This window comes from Anas platyrhynchos, chromosome 1, assembly GCF_047663525.1.
Source record: "Anas platyrhynchos isolate ZD024472 breed Pekin duck chromosome 1, IASCAAS_PekinDuck_T2T, whole genome shotgun sequence".
Classification (NCBI taxonomy): domain Eukaryota; kingdom Metazoa; phylum Chordata; class Aves; order Anseriformes; family Anatidae; genus Anas; species Anas platyrhynchos.
The window spans coordinates 123,228,900-123,254,578 of NC_092587.1; the positions used below are offsets into that span (position 1 = coordinate 123,228,900).

Here is a 25,679-nt window from a genome sequence, read left to right on the forward strand (position 1 = left end):
CATCAAGTCCAACTCTTGACACCGCACAGGTCTACCCAAGTTCAGACCATGTGACTAAGTGCACAGTCCAATCTCTTCTTAAATTCAGACAGGCTCGGTACAGTGACCACTTCCCTGGGGAGCCTGTTCCAGTGTGCAACCACTCTCTCTGTGAAGAACCCCTTCCTGATGTCCAGCCTAAACTTCCCCTGCCTCAGCTTAACTCCGTTCCCGCGGGTCCTGTCGCTGGTGTTAATGGAGAAAAGGTCTCCTGCCTCTCGACACCCCCTTACGAGGAAGTTGTAGACTGCGATGAGGTCTCCCCTCAGCCTCCTCTTCTCCAGGCTGAACAGGCCCAGTGCCCTCAGCCGTTCCTCGTACGTCTTCCCCTCCAGGCCTTTCACCATCTTCGTAGCCCTCCTCTGGACACTCTCCAACAGTTTCATGTCCTTTTTATACTGTGGTGCCCAGAACTGCACACAGTACTCGAGGTGAGGCCGCACCAGCGCAGAGTAGAGCGGGACAATCACCTCCCTTGACCTACTAGCGATGCCGTGCTTGATGCACCCCAGGACACGGTTGGCCCTCCTGGCTGCCAGGGCACACTGCTGGCTCATATTCAACTTGCTGTCTACCACGACCCCCAGATCCCTCTCTTCTAGGCTGCTCTCCAGCGTCTCATCGCCCAATCTGTACGTGCAGCCAGGGTTTCCCCGTCCCAGGTGCAGGACCCGGCACTTGCTCTTATTGAACTTCATGCGGTTGGCGATCGCCCAGCTCTTCAACCTATCCAGATCCCTCTTGTGGTGTAAATGCCTGAAGTAACTAGGAAAATAAAACTAACATTCACACTTTTAAGGAAAAGGTACAGCATTGAAGAGGCTTTCAGGGTAGGGCATAACTGCATTATCTGAGCATTCCCTAGGCTCCCAACCTTAGATGCTATCGCGCTGGGGAAACTTGGTGTGCTAGCTCTAAGGAACACCACGGAGCGTGGAGTGGAGTGGAGACACCACAGCTAGGCTCTGTAATCAGGTGGGGCCTCGATTGTTCTTGTGCACAAAGCTGCACTTTTTGCCACCCTAAGCCAAAGACCTGTCATGTTTTGACAAATGCTGTACCCTAGTGTACTTTTTGCTCATTATAATATCATTATAATACCAAAACACACCTCCATCCCAAAAGCTACCCGCCTCCAAGGTGCGACCACCCCTCACTGAGCATGCGCTCTGAATTTCTCGGAGCCTATTACTTTAAACGGAGACGGGAAAACTTTACACCAATCATAACTAAGATATGCTTGACTAGAGCCACTCAAGCTCCACCTAAAAGATAGAAAATAATATAAATTGGCCCAAGAGAGAGGGGATGTTAGGGAAGATACCATCGTCAGGGGAGATACCATCCCGAGGACATACAACATCCTTAGGACCTCCTGACTCCTGGGATCAGTCGACGGGCTGAGCCTCTCTTCCCCCCCCATTGGGACGCCTTTGGGTGAGATCTGAATATTTGCTCATAAATCTCTATAGAGTCTTTGATCCTTTTAACGCGTTTATTTCTAGGCTGCGCACCTGTAACACCTATAACACCTATAACATCTGTAACATCTATAACATCTATAACATCTGTAACATCTGTGACATCTGTAACATCTGTAACACCTATAACACCCGTGTATTTCATGCATACTAGCTTGCTTTTGCAGACAGTCACTATCACCGGCAATCCAAAAGAACCTGATTATCTGTTGCTGTAATAAACCATACTTGATTGCATTGTGATAGCTTTCATTAATGCGACTTGGGTGAGGGTGATTATCCGTGATAATTCAGTGTTCTGAATCTAACCAGACCCCCAGACGGTTAATGCATTGTTGGTGAATGTCTGAACGGACCCCCAGGTGGTTAATACGTTTTTGGTGAATGTCTGAGTGGACCCCCAGGCGGTTATTACGTTTTTGGTGATTGTCCGAACGGACCCCCAGTTTTGGTGAATGTCCGACTGGTTCAGTACTCTGAATCCAAACGGGCCCGTGACGGTTAATCAGCTACACCCCTTTAACGCGACAGTAAAATTGGCGTAGTCGGCAGGATTGCTATGGATAAACTACTGCAAAAATATAAATGTGCCCCTTCCCAGGCAGGGAAGGAGTTTTCCCAAAAGTTTTGGAAAGATGAGGAGAAAGTGGTAGAGCACATTGAGCCGTGTCAGGCTTCACGAAAGATTGGTCAAAGAAAGGGTAAAGGTGCGATTTATGCTGTGTTAGGAGATTGTTTGTCTTGTGCTCGGCAAAAAGCTAAGGAAACTCCTGCTCCCAAATTGATCTCTGATGCGGAACATACAGCTTTGAAATCAGAGAATGAAATATTGAAGTCATCATTGGCCTTTGAAAGGGAGACGGGAAAAACATTAGGAATCAGAATGGATAAACTTTTGGATGAAAATAATAAACTTTCCATTGAGAATGACAAACTTGTGACTGAAAATGATAAACTTGTGAGTGAGAATAATCATCTTAAACAAATGCTGGAGAGGGTTAGTCATCTGTTAAATAAAGTACAGCCTTGCGCTCCGGTCAAGCAGATTCGTGGAGTGCTGCATAGTGCAGAACCTGAAAGCTGGGACAGTGATTTCTGGTCTGACAGTGATGATGGCGTTGAAGAGATTTCTGATTCTGAACCCCAATCCATTTCCTTGAGACCTTCGGTTAAGACTGAGACTACTGTTGATGATAATGATGAAATTCGCACTACTGTGCGAACGATTCCATTGCCACCAGCAGAGTTGGTTAAAATACAGGAGAAGTTCTCAAGGCGATCAGGGGAATCAGAAGTTGAGTATGTGTGTCGAGTTTCTCTTAAAGGAGGAGATCGAATGATGTTGAGTGAGGAAGAGGTAGGAGGCTTTTGGAGACCTGGAGTATCTTTAACCACCACACCAGGAGCTGACCTGGCTGTAGCAGTACAGAAAGCAGCCTGCATTCAGGCGATATATGAAAGAGATGAATTTAGGAAATCCCCGATGTTAGCTCCTATTGATCCAATTCGGTTAACCCCTCTCATCCGTGGACTCCCTGATTGTCTTAAGATGTTTGTAGCAAACACCCAAGATCATATACTAGCTGCTTGTAGGGATGATGATAGTGGTTGTAGGCAAAATCCTAACTCCCCTATTCCCACCTGGAGTGAATTGGTACAAGACATAGATAAGTACGGACACCGAATGGGCTGGATTAATTCATCCAGTATTAAATCCCAAGACCACTCTCGGCGAGTCCGCCAAATCCACACTAAAAATCCCAGATATCCCAAATTCAAAGAGAGATTGAAACCTAATAGGGAACGAGGCGAGTTGTGTCAGCAAAAAAACTCTTATCCCCGGGGAGGGCAATGAGCCACCCTGCTCAGCAGGTATTAACAATTCAATGGCTCTCTAATGAACACTCTGACCCTATCATTGCCATTCTTGTTGAACCTCCAAAAATATTGGTCTTATTGACACTGGGACCCAAATATCAGTAATTACACATGAGACAGCACAAACCCTGAGCATAACACCTGGTCAACACAGGGTTAAATTCACGGGAATCAATGGTGTGGAAAAACAATGCCCCACTGCAAAAATTTCACTCTGGTTGCCAGAGTGAAATTAACAAAAATTAACCAGGGTAGAAGTATTAGTTGGTGCTGCATATACTAATATTTTAGGATTTGACATACTGCATGGTTGTATGTGAAAACTCCCTGATGGAACTGTGTGGAGTTTTGCGACACATCAAAGGGTTTCAGGCACCATGAGACTGAGTCTGTTACAAACATCCATACCCTCATCCCCTGCTAAAATCATTAATGATCGGCAATATCTGTTGTCAGCAGCAGCACTTATGGGGATTGACGGGGTGGTAACAGAATTGGAAAAAAGAGACATTATTAAAAGGACCCATTCACCTTACAACTCACCAGTGTGGCCAGTAAAGAAACCAACCAGGCAATGGCATTTTACAGTGGAATACAGACAGCTGAATGCTAACACTACACCTTTGACTGCCACAGTTCCAAACATGGCAGAGATAGTGAAAGCCCTCTGTGTATCTAACAATAGTCTATGCATGGGAAATCAAAGATTGCTATTTCACCCTCTTTCTAACCCTGCCGGTTGAATACAACCGAGCATATTTTATTTTCTTTTGTGTTCACAGGAACCCTGAGCGAACTGTATAGGGACAGCTGGAAGATGACGAATCAACAGTTTGGATTAATGATGCTATGCTTTACCCTGACCTTGATGCAATTACAGACCTTAAAGGAAACTTAGCTACTGTGGCTGTGCATGGAGCTGAGGTGTTTCACCGTGGCATTTAACCATGTATTGTCACAGTATTGCACAGTCACTGGAACATCTCAAAACAGAAAGGACCTAAATCTCTCTACTTTAGTTCTACATGGAAACAAAATATTTTCAAAAGATGGATGGAGTTGTAATGATTCTCTAAGAATGGCTGAACTTTAAGCCATGTCTGGACAAACAATACAAATTGGTTGCCAAATAACTAAAATAACTGAACCAAATTTTGATTGCTGGTACAATTTTACTTTCACCAAACTTATAATTGTGTGCTGTCTTTGGGGTTACAGAGGCACAGAATTACTATTTGAATTCATGGTCAAAGGATATGAAGCCTCTGCCCCTGCAGATATTTGAAAACGAACCGACTCAGCCTCCCATTGGTCTAACTCCTTCCATCTTCAACACAGGTCCTTACATAATTAAAAATGTGGGACAACAACAAATTGTCTTTAACCCTAGTTGGTCCCTAAAAAAGGGCCACAGGATGCAACTAGGTTATGGGGAACAGGATTAGGTATATTAAAAAACATTGATGCTGAGGTCTTAATGAGTAGAATAACTGCTACTACAGATGACCTAAGGAAATTGGAACAACCAATAAAATTATCCTTATTGGCTTTAGGAGCAAATCAATGGCTTCTATCAGATGTTTTGCCCCATTGGGAACAAATTGAGGAAAATGATCATCAATTAATTGTAAATGCCCTTGGAAAAGCCCAAGGCAATACCTCCCTTGCCTTGAGCTGTATCCAAGCACAGTTATGGATACAATCTGTAGCAGCAGCTATTATTAGAGAGGGAGAAGGAAAAACTTTGCCCACTGAAATTCGAAAACTGATTTGGGATAATGCTTCAGAATTTGAAAAAGAATTTCAAGCTTGGTGGCAATTAGTCAACTTTACCCATTATGCAGAAAATGATAAAATTGTTGCCTTTATACTTACTATAAGTAATGCCACCGTATACAATGTATCAATCGTAATGGAACTATACTTTATCCTAAAGAGCATAAAGTATGGGCCCATCAAAAGGGAGGAAAGTGGCAAACAATTGATGTGAATGCATGCATTGTGCGTGAACAAAAAGGTTTCATCTGTGAAAGTAACACGCTGGAATCTCAAGACATTTGTCTTGACACTGAGCAAAACATTTGCCACTTTGAGATACATCCTAATGAAACCCTTAAAACTGTACTTATATATATTGGGAAAGGTTGTGTTTGTATGAGAACTCATTCTGATTCTATAGTCGTAGATGATACAGTGGTAGATACCAATAATCACTCTAATGTTTGTGTTTGCAATTTTACCAAAATTCTAGGATGTGATTTTAAATACTCAGTTCCTGTCACTTCTTATCAACTTATTGCATCTAATTATATTCTGCTTCATGAACTGCTGCCTACTCCTATTGGAATGAACCTCACCTTGGTGAAGAAATTGCTGGTACATGAGGACCTGAAGCAGCTGATGACACAAGTCCGAGAAAATGGACAAAAGACTCTGATTACTGTCCACTATGATGCACAAGAAATACATCGAGTAATGGAAAGAGTGAAGAGAGATGAGAGACACCGTTGGTGGGACACTTTGTTTGGATGATCGCCAGCTGCCAAGGGAATCTTCAACAAGATGCTTCACCCTGTTATTGTTCTGCTAATACTGTATTATGTTTTATACTGACAATTAGTTTGTATGCTAAACTCTGGTTTATGATGAAACGTTTAGCATCACTACACAATGTACATACACTCGGTAAACCTCAATCCGAGAATGTATGTGATGTCCCTGACATATTCCAACTGTCGTGAAGCTTGAGTGACTATAGTCACGGGGTGGATTATGTGGTGTAAATGCCTGAAGTAACTAGGAAAATAAAACTAACATTCACACTTTTAAGGAAAAGGTACAGCATTGAAGAGGCTTTCAGGGTAGGGCATAACTGCATTATCTGAGCATTCCCTAGGCTCCCAACCTTAGATGCTATCGCGCTGGGGAAACTTGGTGTGCTAGCTCTAAGGAACACCACGGAGCGTGGAGTGGAGTGGAGACACCACGGCTAGGCTCTGTAATCAGGTGGGGCCTCGATTGTTCTTGTGCACAAAGCTGCACTTTTTGCCACCCTAAGCCAAAGACCTGTCATGTTTTGACAAATGCTGTACCCTAGTGTACTTTTTGCTCATTATAATATCATTATAATACCAAAACACACCTCCATCCCAAAAGCTACCCGCCTCCAAGGTGCGACCACCCCTCACTGAGCATGCGCTCTGAATTTCTCGGAGCCTATTACTTTAAACGGAGACGGGAAAACTTTACACCAATCATAACTAAGATATGCTTGACTAGAGCCACTCAAGCTCCACCTAAAAGATAGAAAATAATATAAATTGGCCCAAGAGAGAGGGGATGTTAGGGAAGATACCATCGTCAGGGGAGATACCATCCCGAGGACATACAACATCCTTAGGACCTCCTGACTCCTGGGATCAGTCGACGGGCTGAGCCTCTCTTCCCCCCCCATTGGGACGCCTTTGGGTGAGATCTGAATATTTGCTCATAAATCTCTATAGAGTCTTTGATCCTTTTAACGCGTTTATTTCTAGGCTGCGCACCTGTAACACCTATAACACCTATAACACCTATAACATCTGTAACATCTATAACATCTATAACATCTGTAACATCTGTGACATCTGTGACATCTGTAACACCTATAACACCCGTGTATTTCATGCATACTAGCTTGCTTTTGCAGACAGTCACTATCACCGGCAATCCAAAAGAACCTGATTATCTGTTGCTGTAATAAACCATACTTGATTGCATTGTGATAGCTTTCATTAATGCGACTTGGGTGAGGGTGATTATCCGTGATAATTCAGTGTTCTGAATCTAACCAAACCCCCAGACGGTTAATGCATTGTTGGTGAATGTCTGAACGGACCCCCAGGTGGTTAATACGTTTTTGGTGAATGTCTGAGTGGACCCCCAGGCGGTTATTACGTTTTTGGTGATTGTCCGAACGGACCCCCAGTTTTGGTGAATGTCCGACTGGTTCAGTACTCTGAATCCAAACGGGCCCGTGACGGTTAATCAGCTACACCCCTTTAACGCGACACCTCTGCAAGGCCTTTCCACCCTCATTCGAGTCCACAACTCCTCCAAGTTTGGTGTCATCAGCAAACTTGCTCAAAATGCCTTCTATTCCTACATCCAGATCGTTTATAAAAATATTGAAAAGTACCGGCCCTAAAATGGAGCCTTGAGGGACCCCACTGGTGACCGCCCGCCAGCCTGACGCAGCCCCATTCACCATAACCCTTTGGGCCCTGCCCGTTAGCCAATTGCTCACCCATCGTATGATGTTTTTATTTAGCTGTATGGTGGACATTTTGTCCAGTAGGATCCTATGGGAAACCGTGTCAAAAGCCTTGCTGAAGTCCAAAAAAATCACATCAGCTGGTTTCCCTTGGTCCATCATACGGGTGATCTTATCATAAAAGGAAATCAGGTTAGTTAGGCAGGACCTACCCTTCACAAACCCATGCTGGCTGGGACCAATGACTGCATTGTCCCCCAGGTGCGCCACTTGCTATGAACTACAGGTGATTAAAGATCCAGAGGCACACAAGGTTGTTAGCAGTATCAATAGTTCCTGAGACACTGAGTCTACAGTGTCATTCCTTTCTCCTGGCTTTTCTTTTAAACAAGGTGCTTATAATTAGAATGGTCTTTTAACATGTATTTCTACTTCCCACGTATACATACTGGCATGCTTCATTTAATTATTTGTTTTTTTTTTTTGGAGATCCCCAAGGAGGAGCCCCCCCAGCTCTCTGGGCAGCCTGTGCCAGGGCTCCTCACCCGCACAGCACAGAAGTGCTGCCTGCTCAGGGGGAGCCTCCTGGGCTCCACTTTGTGCCTACTGTCTCTTGTCCTGGCACTGGGCACCACTGACAACGATATGGCCCCCAGATTCTATCAGTTCAGAAACTGAAAGGCACATGTCATGCAAGAGCATTAAAGTTTTGTGATACAGATGAAAATTCAAGGATGGATGCCTCAAGGCATTTTAAGGATTATCAGCATTAGGCATGTAAAAACTGAAACAAAGTAAAATAAAAAAAAATGAATTAAATTGAAGCCTATTAAACTAAACACACACACATATATATATATATTTAGCTTATGTGTGTGTATATATATATATATATATATATATATATATATATATACACGCATGCTAGAGACAGAAGCTGAAGATGCAAAAAGTTGGTAAAGTGATCAAGTTACAGCACACAATCTGAGAGAGAATCAGCCGGTACCAGTAGAGGGCACTCAAGAAACTAAAAAAACGACTTGATGATCGGTACTTAGCTGACAGGACCAGCTAAAGCAATTCTGAACAGTGACTTAACAGACATCTTCCCAGAACAGCACATCTGAATTGTTTCAGGTATCAGTAGCAACTATGTCCCTCAATTTCCCATACCTCACTTTCGAGTTTTCCATTGTTTTAGCAGAAGTGTGCCTAGGTTTCAGCCCTTTGGATAAATGTTTCTTTCCATAGCTCTGGTCTTCTATGTTTTTCTACTGTTCTACCCAAATGTAACGAGGAGTTTTTTTTTTTTTTTTTTAAATCTGCAGGCAGCTAAGAGATGCATTTCAGTGCTCTTCATAAACTTGTTCCAGTTAGAGTGACAAATAACAAATCACTCACTGAGTAATACTCACTTCATATACATGTAATGTAGTATGGATGATAAGCTGAGGAGGAGTAAGTAATTTTAAATAGGTATTCTTTGACACTAATGTTTTCATAGCATTGGTCCAACCTGATTACTAAGCAGCAGTAAAGAAAGAACATATGCATCCTTAAAAAAAACACTGATTTTGCTGTTGGTATTAATATAAAAAAAAATACTGTACCTTACCTGAAGTCTAATTTAATCCAGACTCCAATCTAATGTGAAAATCTCCATGTTAGTCAGTATCAGGAGGCCATACAAAAGCACTTTACAGCAATACTGTGTGAATTATTTCAGGCTTATGTAAATTCTTAAAAATAAAATTTTATGATTTAACATTTTACATTGGCTTTTATGAGTTAATTTTGCTTAAAAGTGGGTCTTAAGTTTTTTATTAAAATACTGCAACTTAAAAAAAATCAATAGACTGTGATAATTAAAGTTATAATAAATGCAGAAATTTCAATGCATCAATGTTTTGAAATGCACTGAATTTTCAGTTTCTCTGACAAATTTTGGTATTTATTAGAAAGAGCCAAAATTCCATCCACAATAAAAATCCTCTGATTTTCAAGTCTTGCCTTGTCACCAGGGAAATCCTCAAAGACTGTTCTTCTATCATCAAAACTAATGAACTCTGGTTTTCTATTAACTCCTGTCCATCAAATGAATGAGAAAAAATATTAAGCAAGGTAAGATGAAAATCTGATATAGCAGGTAAGATGAAAACCTGATATAGCTTTCCTCAACCGTAAGCTATCTAAATTCTCCTATCACTTTGACTGTAATCCGTCACTACTTCAAAGGCCATCAGATATGAAAAGAGAAACAGCATACTCAGACCAGGTAACTGCTTAAACATTGTGTCCGCAAGAAACCAATCTACAACATATAGAATATATATAACAAATTGCTAATTGACAAAAAACCTCTCCCAGTACAAACTCAGTGAAAATGTGAGTTTTATGTCTTTATATCATAAAACTCACATTTGTCAATATGTCTTTAGGTCACAACATTTGTTGCTCAGGATATTTAATACTCGTTGGAATTTCATTGCCTTAAGGTATTTAAAATTACAGTTGGTCACTTTGGGCTCCTTTTTCAGTCCAGAAGGAAAACCTGCACATACAGAGATGCCTCAGATTTAGATTTTAATTTTTAAACAACTAGAGTTAGGGCAGAAAGAAAGTGTACTGTAAGCTTTCAAAGTGCATTTGAAAATATTTCATTTCATTGGGTATTTTCAATATCTGACCTGAACTTTTAATCTAGAAGCACGTGAAACTTTACTTTTCTTTGATAAACACAGAAACCTGTTTTGGTGTGAAAAATATAGAACTATTCTGATTTTGCTTTTAAAAGTTAACATCCAAGCATTGTTTTTTATCCTGGATCACATACTATGAAAGCATGAAAAAGCAAAGAGGTATGGTAAAGCCATAAAAAAGAAGAAAGACTCTATCTCAGACTGCATTTAAAAATAAAACTGTAACTGGAATCCTAACATAATAAAGAAGTGAAATAATGAAAAAGAGTTTTCACTCCACAAGATAAGAAGCTGTGCTATTTCACAGTATTGTAACAAAGCAGAATAGACAGCAGTCCTTTCTTCCTCTTCTTTTGTCTTAACACTTCAACAAAATGGCATGATTGAATATACCAACTATAATTTAAATGCTCATTTGCATATGCTTATCATAAACCCAAGTAACTGTAACCATTTTAAATTACTTTTACAAAAATATGAAATTTTAAAACTCAGGCATTTTCACATGTGCTAGTTAGATGAAAATGCATAGTTGTATGTTTTTAACTGTCTATACAGCCTAACTGGTAAAGCTAAACAAGACTGATGTCCCAAGAGCCAAATCTTTCTTAGAATACACTACAAAAAGCAGGAACACTTATGTATAGTGGTGAGAGAATATTCTGCAAATGACCAGATATTAAGTACCTGAAAGTACTGAGTATCACTCACATTATCTGAGATCTTCCGTATGAAAGGGAAGTACTCAGTCCACATACTTTGATTATACTGAGGATAAACTGTATGCAACGCACTCTTAAGTCCAGAACGTGGTTTTCAGATGTTTCACGTAGAATATTTGCTTTGTTTTAGAAATACTGAAGGTAGCTGACCTTTTGTAAAGTATTCTCATTGGTAAAAACAATGGTCATTAAAGAAACATAATAAGCAATATAATATAAAAGCCAAATACAAAACAGCATTCTATATAAAAACAGTGTTTACACCATGTACACGAACAACAAAGCAAATGTTATGTGACAGGACAGGACTGTCTAGAATAGCATACAATTAGTAGAAATATGAAAGAAAAGAAATTGCATATTTTTCCCCATTTCATAAATGAAAATTTTAGATAGCTTGAATTTGGCATCATGTTTTGTTCTATGCATGGCACAAACTTAAATGATTGCTTTAATGTCTTTTGATGCTATAAAATGCTTAATGTACTTCAGTTGATTTCATACTTGTATTAGGTAAAGGAGTGCCGGAATTTGTGTATAAATGATGTTAAAAACACAATTATTTTTTGGTGTTAAACTTCATTGCTACAGTTCATGTTCTACAGCGCTCCTGTGAATTACGACTTTTAAAAAAAGCATTTAACAAAAGCTTTCAAAATTGGGCACTGACTGTATTTTTCTCCGCAAGTAATACGATCTCTCGCTTTTAACAGATACACAATGTGTTTGCTTATTTAACTTGTTTCTTTTTGTAACTATAGATTTGGCAAAATGTTCAGGGTCACTTTAGCAGCTTCTCCATGTAGTTCACGGCTTATGAAACAGCAGTGGACCTTACGTCAGATTTATGTGCAACTGATTGTACAAAGTTTTAGGTTCAGTTATTGCGTGTGGTTCATGTATTGGTTCTGAATTTTCATCACTGAGTTTCTTCTTATGGTCATAATTACAGACTACCACTAACCCTGTCAAACTTGGACAATGCAAGCACATTGCAAGCACAGTCTTCTCTTAAATCACTTTATCAAGCATCAAATACTTGAGCCTTGTATTTCCTTCTTTCACTTGGCCTTAAGTCAGGTACAGTATTTGTGTAGTAATCCTCATTGTTCGGACTTACTTTTTATGTATAGAAACATAAATGATAATAGGCCTGTCATTAAAAAATAATTATCTTTTGTCTCATGTTTCTGAGCTCCTGGCAGGGTAAAAATAAATGCAAAACCTTTTTTTCATTTCAAAATCTTGTTAATTGTCTGCCTCCCCACGGTGTGCATTATTTTGTAATAGGATAATTATAGTCCCTTGGTCCATGCTTTGTTATTTAGAAAATAAAACAAAAACAATCAGTACTGAAACAAAACTTACAGAAAGGAATGCAACAATTACTTCACACAATCATGTGTTTATAAACTTCCCTAAAAAAACAAATGAAAAAGGAGGACTTCAAACAACAACTTTCAGCTTTATACTACTTGTACATCACTTTTTTGCTGTTACCACCTAACTTCCTCTCTACCTCAACAATGAAACTAACACGTGAAATTTGTTTTTAATGTACATGTAAATATAACGATTTTCCCTCAAAGGAGGAATTTGGTGCTTTGAGGGCTGTCCCCTGACCTTTTTTGTTTCTCACTGTCCATGAAGAATAGCTGCACACTGCTGAGAAGTCACATTTTGTTCATCCTTTGATATGCAAACGGTAAATAGACTTTTGTTCAGGCCTCTAAAGCATCTTTCACCAAAATGCCCCTTTTCGTATGAAGTGAACAGGTATATTGATTTACAAGAATACCTAAATAAAAAAATAAAACTTTTTGGAGTATCTACTAAAGGAAACGCAGAGCTGAAGAAACAGTAGTCTGGAAAAAAATGAACAGAAGTTCACACGTGCAACAGAATGCCATCAACTAACTACCCAAAGATGATGACTATTAGCAGAGGTTTTAAACTCATGTTTTTGTGTACCGTATTAGGTACGTGGCAGCCAACAACGAATAGCATATCTGACCTTAAAAGGCCACTGATAAACAAACTGAAACTAGCCCCTTAGTCAGTGTGACAGTTTTTTTGTTTGTGAGAACCTGTACATGCCTGAAATAAATATTTTCACAGAACTCAAAGCTTCTGAACTACAGAACAAGCAGGTGGAAGCAGACATACTTTAAGGACTTTATTTAGCAAATGACAACTAAGAAAGCAAAATCAAAGAGAGAAACTTACAACTCGAAAACCATATAAAGCATTCCATCTGAGCTGTATGTCTCCAACAGTTCAACAATATGAGGATGCTTCAGCATGTGACAAATACTGGCTTCCCTCTTCAGATCTGTGGAAGACAAAAAAGTAATATATTAGCTGCATATTCAAGTTGTTGAATACAAAAGAAAAACTCAAGAATACAACAATTAAAATACAATGCTTGGAAAGACGTAAGCCTTTGAAATTTCTAACATATTCTTTAATCTTTATAAATAACACTTATGAAATGATATTTAATTATTCTCCTTCAGAACCTAACTGTTAAATTACATTGAACAACTAATGTATATCTCAAAATGTAAAGACATAAAACCTAACAGGCTTTCCTGATTTGACCAAATAATAAAAGATTTTCTGGGTCATAACCTGAAGAAGTAACTGTAATACAGATTGAGAGAGAGAGAGAGAGAGTCACAAATCATCTAGGATGGAAAAGACTTAGACCTTTAGGACTGTCAATTCCAACTATCAACCTGTCCTACCAAGCCCCACCATTAAAACATGTCCCTTAGTGTCATGTCCACACGTCCCTTATATACCTCCAGGGATGGGGACTCCACCACTTCCTTGCACAGGCCATTCTAATGCTTGGCCTCTGTCTCTGTGAAGATATTCTACTTAACGGTCAACCCCCCTTGATGCAGCTTGAGATTATTTCCTTACATCCTATTCCTTATCAACTGAGAAAATAGACCAACAGGCTCCTCACTGCAATCTCAGGAATCTAGTATTATATGCAGACTTGCAGAGGGTACACTCAATTCCCTCATCTAGGTCACTGATAAAAATGTTAAACAGAGGTGGTCCCAGTACTGAGCCCTGGGAAACACCGTTGGTGAACAGCTGCCAACAGGATTGACCTCCAGACTATACCAAATATCCGGCATCACTGCAAAATTATCTCCAAATAGAAAAGACGGGCTCTTTCACTGCACTATAGTAAGAACTATTAAAACATGGAGGTCCCTAGTCCAACTCCTCTGCTCAACACAAGGTTATCTAAAGCAGGTTGCCCAGGACAATGTCCTGTTGGGTTCTGAACTTCTCCAAGAATGGAGACTTGACAACCTGTACTGGAGTCTGATCATCCTTTCTGATGTTTGAATTTCCCACAATTTGGTTCTTTAATATATATACATATTTTAAATCACAATATATGAAATGACACTGACATAAACTTAAACCAACATACACTAGTATGCATCCCTGTTCTAGAGAAGGAGACAAACAGTTGTGAATAAACAAGGAGCAGAAACTGCTGACATCTCTCAAAGTGTGACAGATTGTTTTTGATCAATCAACACTTTTCTTCTGAGCACAAATCAATACTTTTTATTAAAGAAAGGCAAAAAAAATGACAAACCATACAGAACTCATTTTCTTTCCTCTGTATTGAAAATATTTGCTATTTGTATCACTTAATCTTCCTTAAAACTCTTAAGTTACTGTCAGTATTCTAAAAAATTAGCAAAATCTTGAGTGAAGCCTTGATAATTAGGATGAAAGGATACCAGTCTGTAGTCTGAAGCAGATATTTTACTTTTCTATTCTCTTTTTGTACAATTTTTCATTGCTCAAGAACCACCTACATATGTATTTCTGGGAAAATATAAATACTGCTTCTTGATTTGAGAATGCTTACCATATTCTTCTGCTACACAGTGAAAAAAAATTAAAATGTTCTATTTTCTTATGTGTCATATTACATTTCTAACATGAATTAATAACATTCAAAATTACTACAAGTCAGATGAACTTTCTTTCATGTGAGGCATTTAACAGGTTATTGAGATTAATGGTAGACTCACAATCTTTAGTCATTTATAAATTCAGAAGAATTTGTAAAATGTCTGAGCTTTAATCCAATAAAAATGTTCAGATTCACAAAGTGCAAATTTACTTCCTATAACTTTCACATTACATTTACATTATGTGCTTCCTCCCTCATCCTTGCAAACCTAACCTAAAATCAAAATGAGCAGAGTAACCCCTTCAAAACCATGATGGTGAAACAACATTTTGGGTAGTGCAAACAGAGAAATGAAAAGATGCAAATAACTATTTTGGTGATGCAGGCGAAATTTAAGTAACAAAATTCACATCAAATTTGTTCTTAATACAGAGGTAAAATCCTATCACACACAAAAACAACAGAATGTCTTTCATTATTTGAAGATACCTACATACTACTGTCTTCATAGAGAGGATCTACTACGGTAATTACCATATGGTAACATTCCCTTCCATTGTGCTAAGGTATGGATTCACCACTATATGATTATCACCCCACTCTTCTAGGCAGTACGATTCTCCTTGTCATTCACCGAAGTATGCATCCAGTCCTTCCTAAATGGCATCACAGATAAGTATACTGATAGATGGTTTAAGAGAACGGAAAACTACATGCTTCTGTAATGACTACGATCTCCAGAAAATACAGCACTTATTTTGCTTTTTATGATCTAAGGATGTTAATACTACCACACCTTGCCATGGTTATCTGATACCTATTTTCATATGGGAAGTGCAAATCCAACAGGAAACTACAGAAAGTTCTGCTTTCTTTTTGGGTAAATATTGTGTTCAAAATCATTTATTTTGGCTGCTTGCTTTATTCATTTCTTGTGATATCTATATATATTCTGCAGGAAAGAAGAACTGTGAGAAAGAAAATATCTTATGCTTCAAATTATCTCATTCCTTTGTGTAATATTGCACGAGCAAAACAACTGCTCACTGACTGAGGAAGAAGAATGTGGAAAATACAATTTCTGAACAGCAAAGCAAATGAATAGAAGTCACAGAACAAGGCTTTAGTAAGACCAAAGTTGCTTAGGGATAAGAGCAGAACAAAGTCCTATTTTAAAAGCAGTAGGAACTTGTTTAACCGAGGACCTATTAGGGAAGAAGAAAACTTGGTGTAGAAACAGACAGATACATACCGCATTGATTCAAACAAGCCACAAGTCAAAAACCATGATGGATTCTGAGGTCCATTTGGACTCTGACCCAAATGCCAAAAGGTGTTATGCTTAAGACCAGTAAGAAGGCACAGGAAAGGAGAAGAAAAGGCAGAGATGGCATATATCTCATCATTTTCACTTAAAAAACATCATCATCATCTACTCAGCCCTTTCTCAAATACTTTACCCAGACTGAGTTAAATTTGAGCTCCACACACTCCTCAAGGGGTAATTAAAATCCTAACCACCCACAGATACTGCTGAATAGAATAGTTCTGAATAGAACCTAAAGCCAAGCAAACTCTTGGCTGCAAGCATGGGACCAGAGATGCCCTAAGAAAAATCCCATTATTATTTTGTGAGCCACCATATTATCTGTAACTTAGCATTCTGAATATAACATCATATAAACTATTTCCTATCTTCTGTTAAGTTTCCTAAAACTCTACTAAATATTTTGCCATATGTTGTTGTAATAAAAGTCCTGCTCATCCTAAGTCAAAACACGCCTTCTTCATAACACCCCAAAGAGATTCAGGACAGTTCAAGAACCTTGCAATGGATTAACTCAGTTTTAAGGCGCAAGAGGTGGCATGTACCATTTACTAAAGATTACGCAGCTTACATTTTGAACATCATCCTTCAACATTAAGCAAAATTTAGCCAAAAGAACATGCTCGAAGAGTCGCTGAGATTGTTAAAATGCCATTGAAGTTCATACTTCTATAACAAATAGAAAAGTTCTACAATGGAAAAGGAAATTCCCTGTGATAAACAACACAGAGAAAACACAGTTTTGTGCTTGGGCAAGGTTGCAACACTGAAAATGGAATTGCAGGAAGCTCTGAAAAGATAGCTGGTCTAAATAATGTTAAGAAATAAATATCAGTCTTTGATACAAATATGAAACACGAGCACCACTTAAAACTTATATGGGAGTTAACTATCTATATGCATCCTTGACAACTGTGGCAAACACCAATTTCCTTTCAAATCTGATAACCAAGTTTTTAAAACATCATCTCAAACACATCGAACATATTTTGAAGGTATGCTCATGCTATCCTACAGCATGGAAGAGCTAGATGCTCTCTAGCAGCCTGAATTATAGCACTATTATAACATCTTTGACGGTATAATCACAATCTTTCTTAGTGAGACGGAAGACAGAGAAAATAATTTTTGATTTTCCCAGTTCAATCCTTTAAAATATTAGTTCTCCATCCACAGCTTGGGTATGACTGTATTTGAAAATAAGTATCTACATTAGTAGTAAACTGTTTGCTTAAATCACTTCCATGTATTTTGCACAAAGAGAATGTGATCACATAATTTATATAGATGTCAGTACTAAGAATTAAAACGAAATGTATCTATCTATATTTCTTTGCAGCAGAGAAATGATTCCTGGATTAATCATCTAATTAACATCATTATGTTGTAATTCAAAGAAGATTTCAAATATCACCATGGCTGTAAACTGCAGATAGCAACACGACAGGTGGTAACCATTCCCAAGTTTTATTTTGGGTCAGGAACATACTTTTGAAGAACTTCTCCCAGTCATTCCCACCTACCATCTTTTGGTATGCATCCCAGAGAAGCTGGTGTTTACTTCTGCTAGATCCAACTGAACTGAATGATGTGCTTCAGAAATGTGCCTGATGTGCTTCAGTCACGAACAGCAGTCAGGCTAAAGGGTCAGACTAGTCAAAGTTCAAAGTAACCCCCCTGAGGTGTATACAATGCAGACACTGGTACCTTTACACCAACTGCTTCACTCTACAAATACGTCAGTTTTGGTTTTGTGGTGGGTTAGCCTTGGCTAGAAACTGAACTCCCACCCATGCTCTTGTTCCTTGTTCTGCTGCTCAGCAAGATTCAAGGAGAAAATAGGAAGAGAAACAAGAGAACTCATGGGCTGAAACAAAGATGAGGAGGTTGCCTACCAATTACTGTTGCTGGCAAAAAAACCACCTTGATGTGACAAAATTAACTTAATTTATTGCCAATTAAAATAAATGTGTAATTATTGATTCAGGTAGTGGGAAACAAAGAAAAACATTGGAACAACACCTTTGCTCTCACTTTTGCAGGTTCATCTTTACTCTTTCACTCCAGACTCTTCTACTCCTAGTAGCACAGGGGCATGGGAGGCTATGGTCAGTCCACAGCAGTTCCCCTCTGCCACTTCTTCCTCCTCACACCTTCCTGCTGCTCTCACATGGGTTCTCCACAGGCTGCAGTCCTTCACAAAAAAAAAAAAGGCTGCTCCAGCATGTATCCTCCATGGACTGCAGTTCCTTTAGGAATATCTATTTATTGCCACATGGGTCCTGCAAGGGCTACAGTGGGTATCTGCTCCTACACAGGCCCTCCACAGGCCACAGGGAGTATCCACTCTGCCATGGATCCACTCTGCCATTTGCTTCTCCCTTTTTTTTTTCCCCTCTCGCTTTCTCTCCCTCCTACATTTCCTAAGATATATTTTCACAGAAATGCCACGTATGTGGCTGATAGGCTCAGCTTTGGTCCATTGTAGAGCCATCTGTAACTGGCTGTGTCTGGCATGGAGCAGCCCCTCGTCTCTTCCCGCAGAGCCTGCCTGTGCAGCCCCCTCTCTCCCTGCCAAAAAAAAAACCAAACCAAACCAACCAAACAAAGAACAAAGAACAAACAAACAAACAAAAAAACTTTGCCACCAGCACCTGAAAGAGGTCTGCACTGCTCTGTAGTCCAGCAAACTGCAGTAGCCACCATGCTCCTAAGGACTCCCCAGAAGATACGACTACATCCAAGCTGAGCACGTTGCTATCTACCTCTGCCTCAAGACAGCACGTAACAAGAGCATGATGCACCCTGCACCACAGCCAAGTCTTGTTTTTACCAATCGTCCTGCATCTGAGGCTGCAGTTCCAAAGACAGGTGATCTTCCAGGGCAAGCTTAAAAGCTTCCCTTTCCCCATCTCTGCTTGCTTTTTCCCACCCTCTGAGAATTACTCTTAGGCTTTATTGTTCTAATAATATAGAAAGTAAGTCATAAAAGGACTCGTCACAACCAACATACTGCAACAGGAACAAGCAGCGGGAGGTGGGAACATCTTATACTGGCATTGGCAATGAAACCCCTGTACTCCAGAACCACAGCCATGTTCCTACCCCACAGATTTTTTATTTATTTCTTCCATGACAGTCTTCCCGTTTCTCTTTACCAAAACCCCAATGCTTTTCTTTCTGGGGTACGTGGCAGCCCCCTCACTGCACAAAAACATCCGACCAATGAATGACTCCTTGCCTCAACAAGCAGTAAAAGCATACCTGCCTCCCTTCCCATGCACTTCAGGGTGGCTAAAGCTCCACAGAAGCCAAGCTGATTTAATTTAATTGCTGGCTCTCTCTCTTCATCCCATGCACATTCTTGCCCTCTGCTCCACTGTGCAGCAGTCTTGAGCTTGTCACACTACACACCAAACCACTTCAGTGTGTTAATTTGACAAAAAAACATTCTCTTTTTTTCCCCCACTGGCTCAGTGTCCTAGTGTATGAAACAATCATTCAGTGAGCAATCTCAAGTATGGAAGCTGGCATAAAAGCAAGGACAAGAATATGGAAGCAGGAGACAAACGTGACCACAAAAGCCAGCATCAGGAGCTGCTTAGGATGTTGCAAAACCCAAGTAGAGGCACAAGTACATACCTCCCACTGCCATCAAATCTTGTATTTCATAATCAATCTGTAGCTTACCAAACATGATAAAGTCTTACCAAAAAGAAACAAATGTATATAGTTCACAAATGGCCCTCGATTAAAAAAAGCCACTGGTAATCAGCAATTACAATGACAATGTGAGATAGTCAATCTTCAGTATCTTTTGTTTCAAGGCTACCGCAGAAACAAAAAGAAGGGGGAGAAAGAAAAGCAAAACGTAGTTGCAACTAATACTTAGCAACCAGAGTGCATTTCTAATCCCCCATATACAGAAACCTTTGGAAATCTCCATCTCATGGAATCAAACTTTACAGACGCTCACTAAATTCTGAGTAACATCCATTTTTCTACTCTATTCTTTCTCAGTGTTTGGACATAAATGCAAACATGTTGATGAACTTTTATGTGGAATTAGGTGTCTTGAGACATTTAAAAGGCAGTTCTCCTTCCCCAGTTCACACTCCATCAGCTATGAAAACATGTAAAGCGTGGAAAAAAACCCTTTCCCTCTCTCTCATGACTGCCAATACCTCCACTCCACCAGATTTATCCAGATCAATGTACCAATAGATGGTTTGTGTCCATGAAAGCAAATCCTTCTTTCTTTTACTCATTTCCTCATTTTTATTGGAATACAAATAAGCAATGCTTCATAAAGAAAATGGTGTATTTTGGATAATGAATCAACCTGAAATAATAAAAAAGTGTTTAAGAATGTATGAAAGAGTATTAACAGCTATTGCAGATAATTAAAATCATTTATTAACAAATGATTTACAGCATGTTCAGCGAGGTAGGAGGACAGAGGAAGAAGAGAGGAAATGATGAAAAATGAAACTAAGGCTTCCTGGATTAATTTTTTTTCTTTTTTTCTTTTTTCTTTTTTTTTTTAATTATTTTTTCCTTCTTCTTTTTCTTCTTCTTAAGTCCACAGTCTATTTCAAAACACTGCTAGTAGTTTTCCTGGCAGCAAAGCAGCAGTTTCAGAAGTGTGGCAAAACCCAAGCAGGATCATGACATCAGAAATAGTTTCATAAACCCAGTAAATTAATTCAAAAAGGAGTATGGAGAGGTGTCTCTGTCACAACTTTGGACACGCACACAGAAATGGAGGTGCTTGCTGAAGATGTTCAGAAACCTCTGCAGTAAAGTCTATAACACTTTCTCCTATCTTTGATCTGTTTTCAATAATTTATGAAAGGAAATTGAAAACAGTCATTGACTCTCAAGATGCGATCAATCACATAATGAAAGCGTGTTCACTACCGATAACTGTATTATATTAAATCCCATGTTCCCACCTGCTATGCAGCACTGCATAACAGCCTGATACACAACACCTTTTAAATTACCGTAGGCCACATTGTTACATTACAAACCACCATTTTAAACACTTTGCAATACAATGAATTTTTTAACAGAGGTAAGTGAAAGGGTGTGCAGCTGCTGGTCTGTCAGAATATGCTGTGAAACTTCTTTTTAAAATAGGAAAAAAAAAGACAGTTAAACACAAAGTGTGTATTTGGTAAAAGAATGCTACATGCTGGTCGGAGCACTGAAATGGCAAAATGCTCTGCTGTAAAGTCACAATAGCCTTCTTTATTGAAAAGACTAGAAGGTCATAATTTCATAAAATTACACATACTGTTTTTCCTTCTAATAAAAGTGAGCTGACAAACGCTTTAGTCTAGCAGCCCCATTAAAAGCAACAATTGTTCCCTCCTCTGTCATCTCAGTCTCCCCTCCTGCAGCATCTCTCACCTTCATGCTAGTGAAGCTGCTTGTGCAACTGCACAATAAACAGGATTGTGGAATCAGTCCCCACTGCAAATAAACTTCTCCCCTTCCCCTCAGAGCAATTTTTGAGCAATTTTTCAGCCAGACTAATTCTGCATGCACACATATAAGAACAATATGTCTTGACAGCACAGCAGCAGAAACAAATGGCTATGTTACAGCGGTATTGCCCATCTCAGGGGCACAGATGGATTAAAATGTTTGGACAGTATGTCAAATCACAGGTTTTTATTAATTTGCTCCTCCCAAAGACTAAAGAAATAAGAAAACTAAGAACACTAAATTTCACAGTATTATCAGGACATGCTAACAAGCAGCAGCTTTATACTTTTGTACCCTTAACTGAAATTAAAATTCACACTGGAAAATGAATTTATAAATCAGGTGCTTTTTCTCTTTCCTCCCTGTAATTTGTGAAGTTTATGCAACTCGAAGTCGACATGTCTACCTACAGGTTTCTCACTAGGTGGCAACACAGTTCATACTTTGATCCGCTATGTAGTCAGTAACTGAATACAAGAGGTACCTGCATTTATTTGGCTGTCGAGAGCTTTATGTTTGGGTAGTTTTATACTTATTGATCTGTTTAATGATGATGGTAAGAATTCAGACTTAGGAACACAAACAAATACATGCCACCTTAAAATAATTAACGTGCACCCAGGGCTAATAAACACCCTTTTATCAAGACTCTGTAGCAGAACCTTCTCTCCCACGTGCTTAATGAGTCACTCCAAGCTTATGACTACACCAGTCGTCTGTTGTGCTGCACACATCGATAACTGGGTTACACAACTATAATAAATTTAAACACAGTCTGCTGTTGGAAGCCAGAAGTTTCTTCTTTAATCCACAAAACTGTAACAGAGTGGTATCCTTATTGCTTTGAAGTCCAGCAAAATGCTCTAGAAGTCTCATAACTTGCAAGTAGTTCTGCTCTCACCCCCAGGGATTTATTTATTTATTTATTTTTGCTTCAGGGTGTGCATGTTGGTGCATTTAAGTCTTCTCTTTAGCCTTTGCCCAGGGCAATACAGGTAACGCATATCTGAAGCTGAGCTAAAAGCACCATTATCAAACAAATTCTGAGTGGCAGAAAAATTTAACACCAGACTTTGACATCTCTTTAATATTTTGGCCAATACTCATTTAGGCAGTTCAGGTTAGCTAAAGGCTAGACTTTGCAGTCCTTTAAGGGAGTTTTTAGTAGGAAGAGTAACATTTATATCAAGTGCCCTCAAAGACAATAGTACATTACCAAGAAAAGAATGTAAAGAATGTTACTTCATAGAATCACAGAATCATTAAGGTTGGAAAAGCCCTCCAAGATCATCTGGTCCAACCATCCCCCTCCTACCAATGTCAACCACTAACCATGTCCCTAAGCACCACCTCCAGCCTCTCCTTGAACACCCTCATATACTTGAACCAGAAAAAATAAAAATTACTTCTGTTGCTTATGATCCTTATATTTGTACTTTTCCTTTTGCTTGTAATGATTTTTCTTCTCTAGCTTAGTTTTTACCTGAACACAATGACAGGGAAATTTACTTTCTGATATCAACAAAGAATCTCAATTTTACAGGAAGAAGTCTGGAATCTGAAAGACACAAAGGAAATCTATTCTTAACATATTGAGCTAGTCTAGACAAGCTGTTCCCAACTCCTACTCTAGGAAGGGTTAAAGAAGCCATTAGACTGCAGTTATCGAACATTAGCAGCCAGAAATGGAGTGCCCAAAGTCACCCAGAAGACAGAATTGACTGTTCAGCCTGCTTCTTATACAGCCAAAAGTTACGTGCTTGTTTGTTTGGATCAAAGTTTCTTTGGTCTAGAACCCCTGGGCTCTATATAGGCAACACAAAACAAGTTGCTCACTAATACTAGAAATGGACTAGCGTATTTTGCCCATACCATTAAGTCCAGAGAAGCCAGGCAAAACCAGAATTGAAAATATCAATCTACTCTGATGAAATCAACTCTACAATGTCAGGTAGCTCAGTTAATGACAACATTTTAGCTGTAGCACAGCATGCAGGACAAGTTACTTTGCTGTTTTTCTCAGGCAATTTAGTGGAAATTGCAATATATGCTGCTGTACTGAGACAGCCTGAGTACCAAAAGCTTTCTCCACAGCACATTGAACTCTATGATGAACAGCATCTACAATGCACCAAGGAGATGCATGCTGAGTAATAGATGACTATCTGGTAATTTTTAAGGATCATACCATTTCTCTCTAACTAGAAAGTCCTGTAGAGAGAGTGGTATCTGAACCCCGAAGAACAAATGCCTTGTATTTGAGCAAAAAACAAGAACAAAACTTGTATTCTGGCTCAGTGACAGAACAATGTAAGAAACTAGAAAACTCTTTCCAAGCAGCAGTAATACACAATCAGAGAAAGCAATCAGTTTTGTTTTCTTCCTTTTCTACATGTGCTTCCATTTGCAGTTATTACCAAAAGTCACAGACAATTTTTTTCTTTTCTTTGTTAACTGACACATTATAAAACAAGTCATGTCAAACAGGTGTGCACATCAGCAATAAAAAAACACTACAGAATGTATTTTTAACCAGCACTTACAGGATTTTGTGCTATGAACTAGCATGAAAAATTTCAAATAGACTTGTTGTTACTTCCACACATTTATAAAATACTTTAAAGTACTTCCTATTAAGTTTGTAGTGCTTTTTCTCTTTTCCCCCATTTTCCCTTTTCCTTTTGTGCAGTCGCAATACTCCTTTCAAGCCTCTGAAATCAGTGCCCTTCAATCTCATCCCTTCTTTTCATTCCACAGTAATCAAATGTTAGTGATTAAACCAGCGCTGCTGAGCTCAAACTTGTTCCTAACCACATTCAAGTCACAGCTCTAAGAATGAGGTTTTAACTTGTCCAACTTGTCTTGGACTGTGCAACTGGCAGATGTAACATATTTCCGCATAATGAACCTATCCAATGACAATTTGTCTGTGAATGGATTTGAATGCTTTGTCAACGAAAGGTCATCTGAAAAGTAATTTCTTTCATAACTTTCACATGAGTCTCATGATATTTAAGGGACAATTCTTCATCATCAGTCCAGATATAAAGAGTTCACCTCCTTCATCTCACCCAAGAGTTAAGAAAACAGTACTTCATTTCCCCCCTATTTTCTCGTGATGAGTGAAGATAAGGAAAAAAAAAACAACAAAAAACCTGAAATTAATACTTAGCCCAAAACAGTTCAGTCACCTAATCCAATCAGTGCAACTTGGAAATTGTATCTGAAAACAGGAGATACAGACTTGGAAACAGCACAACTGCATTGCTTTTTGACTCATTTCTGAGGGAGTTCCCAGTGCCTCTGAAAATCCATGTGATTAGAAAGACAAGAATCCTGTAGAAATATACCAGTTTCCTTCACAGTTACAGGGCATTTCTATAAATAATTATCTATAAACCCTTACAATAAATAGCTGGCATAATGGACTGCCTCTGTCTCTTGACAGAGCAAAGATTATTTAAGAGCTTACACTCATAGAACAGAATCAACTTCCTTCAGGTGTTAAGGAAAAGCTTGCCACAAATTCATTGCAACAACTAACATGTTCTATCTCACCTCTCCACATTCAGCATGAGATCCACTTTCTTTGTTATCCAAATGGAAGTGATGATCAATTAAAGCGAGAACACAACATTGTAAGTTCTATCCATTTATCTCACTCTTAAATGGAAGAGCAACCACAAGCTTGTATATCAATTAAATGCCCACTGTTATATAGAAGGGCACAGGAGTAGAGTAACTGACAATAATCTGTATCCTCTGCAAAACACCTTTGTAAGAGCAGGAAAGAAACAGTTAATATGGTTAAAAGAAAGAACCAAATCTTCTTT

At 39.0% G+C, this 25,679-nt stretch overlaps 1 protein-coding gene and 1 long non-coding RNA gene across 13 annotated transcripts in view; one reads left to right on the top strand and one right to left on the bottom strand.

The window, feature by feature from the left end:
• The window catches only part of CASK (calcium/calmodulin dependent serine protein kinase), a 220,612-nt gene that overhangs the window by 120,481 nt on the left and 74,452 nt on the right, over nt 1-25,679 (bottom strand). For all 12 annotated transcript variants that reach the window (XM_072027795.1, XM_072027786.1, XM_072027779.1 and 9 more), the window contains exon 3: nt 13,298-13,403. In XM_072027795.1, coding sequence (XP_071883896.1) covers nt 13,298-13,403 — 106 coding nt within the window. The remainder of the gene's footprint in view (nt 1-13,297; nt 13,404-25,679) is intronic.
• Nucleotides 642-7,156, top strand: LOC139999492 (uncharacterized). The gene is made up of 2 exons (XR_011804969.1): nt 642-1,476; nt 4,181-7,156. It is a non-coding gene; the product is annotated as an uncharacterized lncRNA (long non-coding RNA).